Consider the following 9,877-nt stretch of genomic DNA (forward strand, 5'->3'; position numbering starts at 1 on the left):
TCTCTCTCTCTCTCTCTCTCTCTCTCTCTCTCTCTCTCTCTCTCTCTTGTTGTATTATTTGAATCATAAGTTATGAATCATAGCATTCGTCAAATAATTTATTAATGTTGGTGTAATAACCGATTTTTGCGTGCACAGCAGTATTGGGGTTTGATTAAAAACCAAATCTTTGGTGTTATTGCACAATTCAACTTGAATTGTTGCCCTTGCATCAGACAATTAGTTCCACTAATAAAATCGCAAGGAGAAGGGTAGAATTCATGCCACGTTTTTGAACTTTTTTTTATAAAAATAGAGTTACATAAAAATTCAATTTTAAAAATGCACGTATGTTCATAAATCAATAACTATATAGTAGAAATTATTGTATTGCTATGCTAGAATGTATGAAGTGTCATTAGAATCTCTATCTATTTCAATAATGAGCAATACAATGAATTTATTGGATAAATAAATGAAATAAATTAATGATAATACTAAAATGATTTTCGTCTGCAAAAAAAAATTGTTACTGTGCTCGTAATACCGATCCTTATCAAATATTCGATATTGGTATGCATTGGATCGGGAACATTCCATATATAATTGAATTGTCGATTACGTTTCTACTGTTCTTCGATTAGAATGTGCTAGTTGATGATGAAATAAAATATATTAATTCTAAATGTGCTTATGTCGTGTAGCCAGTGTGGAGCCGCTAATAAAGATAGTTCGGCGTTACATACGAATTGTACGGCTGGGAAATTGATTATTAAGATATTTTAGTCTGGATTTCACTCTAATTGCGGTCAGTTCTGTTGGTATTTTTCTTATCAAAGTGCAAACACCAAGTGTACCTGAAAGTAATATCCCAAAACGCAATAAAAAAAAAAACAATATTTTTTCAAAGCGTGAAACTTAAATTGATAAAATTGTGAATGAATTAAATCGGTTTGTGACCTTACGATTCAAAGTGATAACGTGTGAGTTAAAAAGCTCAAACAATGCCGACCACCTGTAAGGTTGAATTTGAAAATAGTCCGAGAAAGATCGTCTACTCCGGTCAACTCCTCAAGGGAACTTGTGAGATTGCATTTCGCGTGCCAAAAACATTACACGGTAAAGTAAAATGTTGGCACATTTTCAACGGTGGAAATTTGAATAAAATTAATAAATCTGCAAATTAAATGTCATGTTCATAGGCATTTACATTCGTTTGAAAGGATCAGCGTACGTTCAGTGGAAACAAGGTTAATTTTTTAAACATGATTTTCAGTGTTTTATGACGATTTTTGATGTGTTTTTTGTTTCACCCGCAAGGCAAGAGAGTGATCACTGGCCAAGAGACCTATATAGACGAGTTAAAATATTTTGTAGGAGGACCGAGAGGTAAGTAGATTTGTTTTCTTCTATTGACTTATTTTATGAAAAATAACGAAAGACACACATCGAATCGAGTAAATGTTATCTTAAATCTTTTGAATTTAATATTAGACGAGATTCATTTACAACCGGGAACTTACAATTATGCGTTTGAATTTAAGATGTCTGAAAGGTTAGCCATCCTTATACTTACTTAATTGTTGTTTTAAGCAATTGATAATATTTTGGCTATACACTGCAGTCTACCGTCATCAATTGAAGGTCGATGCGGACGGATTTCATACTCGGCTCATGTTGTTTTTGATTCGCCTGGTTGGACAGACAAAAAATTTCATATACCATTCCACGTCCTCAATCCAATAAGTTTGAATGAAAACTTACCTCTACGAGTAATATTACGATCGTTTACATTCTGAAATTCAATTTAAAAAAAATATTGTTTCTTCTTTTTAGCAACCAGTTATTGTCGATAAAGAGCAAAGTATTCAGCCATTTTATATGGTGTGCTGTGACTCAGAACTTACAAACGGTAATTTACATCGTAATTGTTTTGTTTTCTTTATTTCTGTGTTTTCTTTTGATATAGTATCAGCACGGATTCCAGTAGCCGGATACGCACCTGGACAAACAATAAATATCAGTGTAACATGTAACAATAACAGCAGTCAACCGTTCTATAAATTTACAGCCGAACTTCTCAAGGTCATTGCTTATTGATTGATACTTTTGAATGATTTTTTACTTTTTGGTGATCTTTTTTTTCTTCCAGGAAGTCACATTCTATCGGCATGCCGGCAGTTCGCATGACAGAGAAGAAAAATCCTGCATTGCAAAGGGCATGAGCAGCGAAGGCTGTGAACCAAAACAAGTGAAAACTGTTGGCGTGAGTGTTGATATACCAGCAACGGTACCAAGCGACATTATACATTCAAACATCGTTAAAATCAGATATATGCTTCGTGTAAGTGATGACCTACATATTCTAAATCACATCACACTGACAGATTCGTTTGAAATATTTTGAGCAGGTTTTTGGGATAACACCACTATTATTTAACAGTACCAAGTTGATTATACCTATTACGATTGGAACGTTCATAGTTCGTGGTGGAATTCCGGCGAAGACAGATCATCCAGATTATTTAAATGTTCCAACTATTCCGATCGGTGTTGATAATGTCATTTCAAAACAACCATCTGCCTCAATATCGGAAATCGATTAAAGATATTGAATCAACATTTTCAATTTCCAATCCAAATCCCATTCACGACACTATGTTTTTACTATACACGATTGAAGCGTGTGTCGAGAGATGTATTCTTTTTGTGTCAAACACCATTTTGTGATCATAAGTTGATTCAATATTTTGTTTTTAATTTCTTTTTGCTGCAGAACATGCGGACATTTGAGAATAGATGTGTTCTCATATAATTGAACGATTACATACTTCGTTCTCAGACTATTCATGTTTTATAATACTGAGATTTCTAGATAAGAATCATTTTCAATCTATTTTCAATTTGATTGTATGTTGTATTTTCATTCAATAAACGAAATTTGAAATAAACTGACAAAAAGGTGTATTCTGTTGACTTTCGTCTTGTTTCCAATTCCAAAACAAATCAAGATTATCCATTCTCAAGTTGCTATAAATACGAAAGAAAAAATTCAACCGCATAAGACAATCTTCGTTTGAAAAAAAAAAAACTTTTTTCCGTATGATGACGTAAAACAAATTGTTTTCTACTAGTCATGAACTTAAAAATCGATAGAAATAGTAAAAATAGTTTGAAATTTTTTTTCGATTGTCACTGGAAGCGATTGTAAATAAGTGATAGCTATGTTTTATTGGTGAAATGGCAACAAATAAATTGCATGATGCAAGAATATTATTATACCGTGACCGCTGCAATGCCACCATATGACACTTTAGTATAAAGTTGCGGCTAGGTTTACTTGTGGGTTCGTACTCGAATTACTATTGCGTTACAGCTTGCGTATCTGCGTTTATCTAAACGATGGCACGTGTTATGTATAGCATGTTCCAATCATATTAGATGTTAAGATATCGACGAATACACCAGATGATCATGGTGTACAGAACCTCATTCAAGTTCCCCTTCTGTCTCAATATACACATATCATATATTATGTATTTTCATTGCAGAAAAATGCACGAACACTATATTTTCATCGGAATTTCCCACCAATGTATATTGGCAATTCAAGGAACTGAATATTTCTTATTCTTCATGTGGCTATTAGCCATTCCAAAGCTAAACAAAGCCATACATTTTCTGCTTTCGTACAGTAGAACCACAAACGTTATCACAGTCCGTTTATATCAAAATATATTGTACGCTCACACACTTTTTTATATAAAAAAATTTGAATAAAAAGTTATTGCCTATCCCAGACTTATTTTTAAAAAAATCAATTCTTTTTAATATCAAGCAAATGACTACAAATACATAGATGCTTGAGTGATACCATGTGTTTTGAAACGGTTTAATTAATAAAAACAACAATACGCCGTTACGCACATGGTATGTGACGCAATTTTGTGGCACAGACTGAATTCCATTGTAAGCGATGTCAGTTAAGTCGCATTACTCTTATAACAAAAATCAAATCGAAAGTCGTACGAACGATTGCATCAAAATAAAGACTATTGCTTTCCCTCTGGATAAGAATTAATTGAATTTATTCAAAGGTTGACAAAGGTTCTTAAGTGAATAGTGAATATGAATCATCAGTACGATATATACAATTAAATAAAACATGAAATACACCCAAACATCGGATGATTCAAGATGTTTATGCTAGGGGGTAGACACCAATTTTAGTACACTTAGTTTCATTTAATAAGTATTTAGTTTTTTTTAGTATACAATCAAAAATGCAAATATTCTTCTAGTATTTCTAGTATTGAGCTGAACGCATTGCATTGCCAATGTTTTCTTCATCCATACGGAATACAATAGAATCCATTGTTCTTAATGTACCGTTAATCCCGTCATAAGAAATGTATTGGAAATGTATTTTGTATGGATGAAATTCTACATAAAGAATACACTCTTACGACGGATTTCTTCCATATAAAATGTATTGCCAATACTTTTCATATGGATGAATCGACGTAAACCTTTTTTTCACAAATAATCTTCTAGTAGCTTCTAGTTTGCTCTTAGTTTTGTATAGTATAAATTTGTGTCTACCCCCTAGTGTTTATGTCACTTTTGAATGATGTACATCGTGTATGTTTTAATTGACAAATTGAAACTATAACAGTCACATTCGTGCGTAATATTTTGTCAGTTAAGTTTTGCCTTTTCAGCAACAAAGTTTATTGCATCAGTGATTTATGAGACTTTTCTCTTAATTTTGTAAAACCAAATATATGTGAAAAGAAGTATATAAGTGAAGAAGGAATAACCTAATATTTAAAAAAAAATCTTGTAAAAAAATGTCAATCTCATGTGAAATTGATTTTGAAAGGAATCCGCTAAAAGTGATTCACTCTGGTCAGCAATTGCGCGGCATTGTTAGTCTAAAGTTTAAAAAACAAAAGAAGGTTTGCGGTATCTATATCCGGTTATATGGTGGGGCGTATGCAAGTTGGACTGAATTTGATCTTTTAAACTTTGGATGCGATCGTATTTTTTGTTATGATTATACAAAAACCTATACGGTCAAAGAAGAGCATTTCAATGAACGAGCATACTTTTTGGGCGATGATAGTGGTGTGTGTGTTGGAAGCCAACGTTTAAAAAAATCACCGCTCATATTTAAAATGTCACCCGGTGTGCATAGTTATACATTTGATTGTACGTTACCATCAACACTGCCGACGTCCGTGGAGGGGAAACACGGTCACATAAAATACTTGACTTGTGTTGTGGTCGATGTTTTGCATTCAGAGAAGCGTGTATTTCAGCAGCCATTCACTGTTATCAAGCCGATTGATTTGAATGCTGAACCAGAATTTCGAGTAATTCATTAAAAATATATATAAATATTTATACAATTCAGTTCAAAATTAGGGGATTGTTCGCAAAAAAAAATTTTATTTACAGAATCCGATTATTGCAAAGTTAACCACAGATGATATGCAAATTTTTGTGCTAGTACCAGTTTGCGGATACACTCCCGGCCAAGTAATCAATCTTGAAATTGATGTAAACAATAAAAGCAAGCGGTCAATCACTGAATTTGGCATTGAGCTCGTTAGAGTAAGAGATGCAAATTAAATTAATTGAATTTATTCAAAATAAAGGAATATTTGCATTTGGTTTTCATTTCAGGAAATTGTTTACTCCAAATCTGCCAAGAGCAATCATCACAAAGTGGAAAGAGTTTCGATTGTAAAAACAAAAACACGTGGCTGCGAAAAATATCAAAGCGAAATCATTGCTGCAAATATCCCATTGCCGTCGATTCCACCAACGGATCTCACAACAAATCCCATTCTTAAAATCAGCTATTTCATGCGCGTAAGTTTGTTTGAAAATTATTCGAAATAAGACTGAACATCTTGATTGAAATGTTTACTTAGGTTGTTGGCTTCGTTAATTCGGTTTTCTTTCGCAATGACAATCCGAAGCTTGAATTTCCAATTACTATTGGCTCGCGTCCAATTCAAGATGATTCGCCGTATTCAAACTGGAACAATGGCCGAATACCATTCGATCAACATGGTAAAACTAATTAGCACATAATTCTAATTTAGTTTTAATGTGATGAATTTACTTTGATTAATTAATTAAACCGAATTTCATTTCAAGATTTAAACAAAGAACGATTCATTTATGAAGAAACTCTACGAAGATATGGCGCAATTGGCAGCAATTTCAGACCAACGTATCCAGTATTTAAAAGAGAAACTTCATATTCCATTCAAAACTAAAAACAAACTGACTTTCGGAGCTAGACACAACACAATCTTCATATGTGCACTTGGAAATTCGGATTATTCGGTGTAATTAAGTAATTGTTGGGTGAACTTTAAGGCGCTGAATAATTGTGTGTCAAAGAAAATTATGTAGAGACTTATTTTAGTTAGAAAATACATTAATAATTATTCCTAAAACAAAAACAATGTCGTAATTCATTTCATTTGAGAGCTCATTTTGCATTTTGTGCGTTATGTTTTGTCCATCGATTCATGTTACATGATTTATGGCGCATAATTGGAAATATCAATATAGTCAAAAGAATACTAGAAATTCTATTTTGCTTCACATTTCAAAGAATTCCGAAGAAAAATGGTGCCTGCTTTATGTTTACGGCTGCGTGCATGCATACTTTCAATTCATTGTTTTGTTTACATAGCAAAAATAAAATAGCAAGACAGTCGGATTCGTTTCATACAAAGAATTTGAATTTTATCACATTGTTGACGAAGCATGCGTTCACAGCGTTCGTTAATAATAACAAATCTACTTTCAATCGTTCCATACGCGAGTGTTTTTTTTTGTGTGCTTCGAATTCTCCGCCGATGCTGTTAATACGAAATTCAGGCATTCTTTTATACAAGTAGTGTGATGCCGGTGAGCAGTTTATTTTAGTGAGAGCATCGAAACCAGATGTGTTGTGACTTATCTAATTATAAAATCGTCAAATAAACGTTACGGAAACGTCAAATGATGCAACCAACCGAACCAAAGAATTCTAAATGTGAACAAAATTTTCGATCGAAACAAATCGGTTCAAATCAGTCCTCATGAGTGTCTCAAACATTGGCAACGCTGCAGTTGTCTGATCGATCTCGTATTTTATTACTACATGGAAATTAAATTCGTCTGAATTAACGACATAATAAAAAACTACGCATAAAATCTTTGTTTTGACATTTGTTAATTTATAGTGAATTCCATAATAAAATGACCACTTGTAACATTACGTTTGAAAATAACTCCATGAAAATCGTTCATTCTGGACAATCCATACGGGGTGCGGTACAATTAAATTTAAACAGAGATATTAATGTACGTGGAATATATATTCACATGTATGGTGGTGCCTACACAAGTTGGCGTGACCGTTTACAACTCTGCAAAACACATGCGGACAACGAGGATTATTTGAATCAACGAACATATTTGGTGGGCGCAACGAACGGTATGGCGAATTTGTGGAATTAAGAAAATGTTTTGAATTTTTTTTTTCAATTTTTTATTTATTTGGCAAATCGTCAGGTCACATTCGATTAGCAGCTGGAACATATAACTATACATTCAATTGCAAACTCCAGTCTTCTCTCCCTACGTCCTTTGAAGGTTTTGGTTTTATTTTGCACGAAATTCGCGTATTTGATTTAAATAATTTCATTTATTGATTCGAAGGTAAACATGGATTTATAAGATATACAGCCCTCGTTGTGGTAGACCATCAAAATTCGAAAGAAAAAACATTTTCCGAACCATTCACCGTAATTCGTGACATTAACTTGAACTATAATCCGGAATTGCGTGTAATTTCAATGCCATTTTTTATGATCTAGAAAATTATTTAATTGAAAATACACTTTCAGAATCGAATCATCGTGGAAAAAGAAAAATTGTATAAACGATCATTGATATTATTTTGTTGGTGTCCCGATCCCATAAAACTAATTATAAGAACGCCAGTGGCCGCTTATACGCCAGGGCAAGTGATAAATTTGGACATTATTGTAGACAATAAAAGTGCTGTGCCAATATCTAATTTCATCGCATTATTGATTAGAGTATGAATTGATCGCATATTTTTCGAGAAACAAATCACATTTATTTTATATTCTGATTGCAGGAAGTGACTTACACGAAACCCAGAGACAGCAATGATCAACGAGTCGAACGAACAACCATAACTAAAGAGATTGGTGACGGTTGTGACAAGTATAAAAACAAAATCATTCTGCTGAATATCAAAGTGCCATCAACTCCACCAACTGATGCTACCGCAAGCAATCTCATTAAAATTGAATATTACGTGCATGTAAGTGGACTCATTTTGGTTGTAAAACTTTTAATGTGCTTTTTCCCTCTTGTATAGATCATTGGTACGATGCCATGTTGCCGTGCAAATATTCGAACAAATTTTCCAATCACAATTGGCACATTTCCACTTCGAAATAATATGACGATCCAATCAAATCAAATGAGCAATACAAATAGTCCACATTCAAGTCGAAATGGTTTTTCAACCTCATATGAAGATGATGGTAAACATTAAAATAGGTTAACTCTATTTCATTTACTAATTTATTTTATTTTTTCTTCAAGAACCGCCAATCTACAAAGAAACTGTACAATCTAAAGGCAAAGCAAACACAAATTTTAAACCAAAATACGCCGTCTTCAATCACACTACAGCTTATTCCAGAAGCAGCTGAAAAATGATATAAAAATTAAATAAATGAATGAATAAATGAAATAAATCAACAGAACTTGTACTATGTGCGTTTTAAACTGTCTGAACATTTTTAAAAATAGATGAAATAGAATCTCATCGACACACAGCATACAACAGCCCGAACATACAATCCGAACTTCCAAAAATGTTCGATTGATGATCTCATTTGAGCGTCGTCGTAATGAAGAACAGATCGCTCTGTTCAATACATGAATAAAACTGAACGCGCGGTTCATTCCACAATGAAAACAAACACTAAACGCGTGGTACGCGTCGAACGCATTGGAATGTTTATGTTTATATGCGGTCACCGCAAGCAATGTAGTTTTTTTTTCGAGTAAGCGCGGAAGTCGCTGGAAATTAATTTGAATAAAAGAATAGTTTTATCAAGAAATTTTTTTTGTGATAAATACATATTGTCAAATGTTTAAGTGATGATAATCGTCAGCGGTTTCACTTTGTTCATCAATGTTATGACATTTTCGTGTCAAAGAAAACTGTACATATTTTTGGCATATAGAAATTCCAATGTTTTCCCAAATGGATAAAATACGAACTTACATGTGTTGTATACTACTTTCGTCTACCTCCACACGCTCCTCGTATCTCTGCGTAAGTCCGCTTTTGGAGTGTTAGTAAAAAAAAATACAAAAAATTACGTCACTCGAGACAAACCCTATTTTCAATACTAATAAAACAAATACATCATCGTAGCATGCTATGAAAACCTAACATTGAATGAATGAAATATAATCTACAGTTTCGCTTCGTTTTTCTTTACTTACAAGCTTTATGTTAAAAAAAATTGGACAGTGGTAAGCAATTCTCTTCAAACATAGAAATACTTTTATTAAATTATCGCCGCACCGGCTATCTGATACTTTCAATGAATGCGTACACAAAGCACACGCACACGCATCGTTCCGTAATCAAGTGTGTTTATATTTCCAAAGCACGATTTGAATACTGTTGTATGTATGTGTGTTTATATGTCGCGCCGACTATTCGGAGCCAATAAATGAAAGCAAAAGAAAGTGAGATACGCGCTGTGAACATCGCATTCAATAGTATTACAGATTCTTTGCGAAAAAGAAATCACAATTACAATTAATTTGTCCT

At 33.2% G+C, this 9,877-nt stretch overlaps 4 protein-coding genes and 1 long non-coding RNA gene across 5 annotated transcripts in view; 4 read left to right on the forward strand and 1 right to left on the reverse strand.

Annotated features, from left to right (window-relative positions):
• The first annotated feature begins 825 nt into the window (after positions 1–825).
• LOC116339827 (arrestin domain-containing protein 2-like) lies at positions 826–2,760 on the forward strand. Its single transcript, XM_031765891.1, has 9 exons — positions 826–1,098; positions 1,182–1,229; positions 1,300–1,368; positions 1,474–1,534; positions 1,604–1,751; positions 1,816–1,891; positions 1,949–2,064; positions 2,132–2,323; positions 2,391–2,760. Exons 1-9 carry the CDS (start codon positions 984–986, stop codon positions 2,583–2,585), a joined length of 1,020 nt encoding a protein of 339 aa, XP_031621751.1. The 5' UTR covers positions 826–983; the 3' UTR covers positions 2,586–2,760.
• A 1,914-nt stretch (positions 2,761–4,674) lies between these two features.
• On the forward strand, positions 4,675–6,370 carry LOC116339803 (arrestin domain-containing protein 17-like). Its single transcript, XM_031765857.1, has 5 exons — positions 4,675–5,354; positions 5,440–5,595; positions 5,668–5,856; positions 5,919–6,060; positions 6,148–6,370. The coding sequence occupies exons 1-5, from the start codon at positions 4,830–4,832 to the stop codon at positions 6,267–6,269; spliced, it is 1,134 nt and encodes a 377-aa protein (XP_031621717.1). The 5' UTR covers positions 4,675–4,829; the 3' UTR covers positions 6,270–6,370.
• A 529-nt stretch (positions 6,371–6,899) lies between these two features.
• LOC116339668 (arrestin domain-containing protein 3-like) lies at positions 6,900–8,810 on the forward strand. Its single transcript, XM_031765685.1, has 7 exons — positions 6,900–7,483; positions 7,561–7,641; positions 7,708–7,835; positions 7,896–8,090; positions 8,153–8,341; positions 8,399–8,567; positions 8,629–8,810. The coding sequence occupies exons 1-7, from the start codon at positions 7,246–7,248 to the stop codon at positions 8,736–8,738; spliced, it is 1,110 nt and encodes a 369-aa protein (XP_031621545.1). The 5' UTR covers positions 6,900–7,245; the 3' UTR covers positions 8,739–8,810.
• On the reverse strand, positions 8,590–9,105 carry LOC116339669. The gene is made up of 2 exons (XR_004201017.1): positions 8,794–9,105; positions 8,590–8,734 (listed from the first exon to the last, which is right to left on the reverse strand). It is a non-coding gene; the product is annotated as an uncharacterized LOC116339669 (long non-coding RNA).
• Positions 9,106–9,550: 445 nt separating this feature from the next.
• The window catches only part of LOC116339733, a 1,149-nt gene continuing 822 nt past the window's right edge, over positions 9,551–9,877 (forward strand). The window contains exon 1 of the mRNA XM_031765767.1: positions 9,551–9,573. Within this exon, the coding sequence (XP_031621627.1) occupies positions 9,551–9,573 (23 nt within the window). The remainder of the gene's footprint in view (positions 9,574–9,877) is intronic.

This window comes from Contarinia nasturtii, unplaced genomic scaffold (assembly GCF_009176525.2).
Source record: "Contarinia nasturtii isolate CC-2019 unplaced genomic scaffold, AAFC_CNas_1.1 Cnas_scaffold_533, whole genome shotgun sequence".
In the NCBI taxonomy this organism is placed as follows: Eukaryota; Metazoa; Arthropoda; class Insecta; order Diptera; family Cecidomyiidae; genus Contarinia; species Contarinia nasturtii.

Bases quoted from the DNA above. Each gene is read 5' to 3' on its own strand.
- LOC116339827 (XM_031765891.1), top strand. From the start codon at position 984: ATGCCGACCACCTGTAAGGTTGAATTTGAAAATAGTCCGAGAAAGATC. The intron at 1,099-1,181 runs GTAAAGTAAAAT...TCATGTTCATAG, and splicing joins CGTGCCAAAAACATTACACG to GCATTTACATTCGTTTGAAA. The intron at 1,369-1,473 runs GTAAGTAGATTT...ATTTAATATTAG, and splicing joins TTTTGTAGGAGGACCGAGAG to ACGAGATTCATTTACAACCG.
- LOC116339803 (XM_031765857.1), top strand. From the start codon at position 4,830: ATGTCAATCTCATGTGAAATTGATTTTGAAAGGAATCCGCTAAAAGTG. The intron at 5,355-5,439 runs GTAATTCATTAA...TTTTATTTACAG, and splicing joins ATGCTGAACCAGAATTTCGA to AATCCGATTATTGCAAAGTT. The intron at 5,857-5,918 runs GTAAGTTTGTTT...ATGTTTACTTAG, and splicing joins AAATCAGCTATTTCATGCGC to GTTGTTGGCTTCGTTAATTC.
- LOC116339668 (XM_031765685.1), top strand. From the start codon at position 7,246: ATGACCACTTGTAACATTACGTTTGAAAATAACTCCATGAAAATCGTT. The intron at 7,642-7,707 runs GTTTTGGTTTTA...ATTGATTCGAAG, and splicing joins TCTCCCTACGTCCTTTGAAG to GTAAACATGGATTTATAAGA. The intron at 8,568-8,628 runs GTAAACATTAAA...TTTTTCTTCAAG, and splicing joins AACCTCATATGAAGATGATG to AACCGCCAATCTACAAAGAA.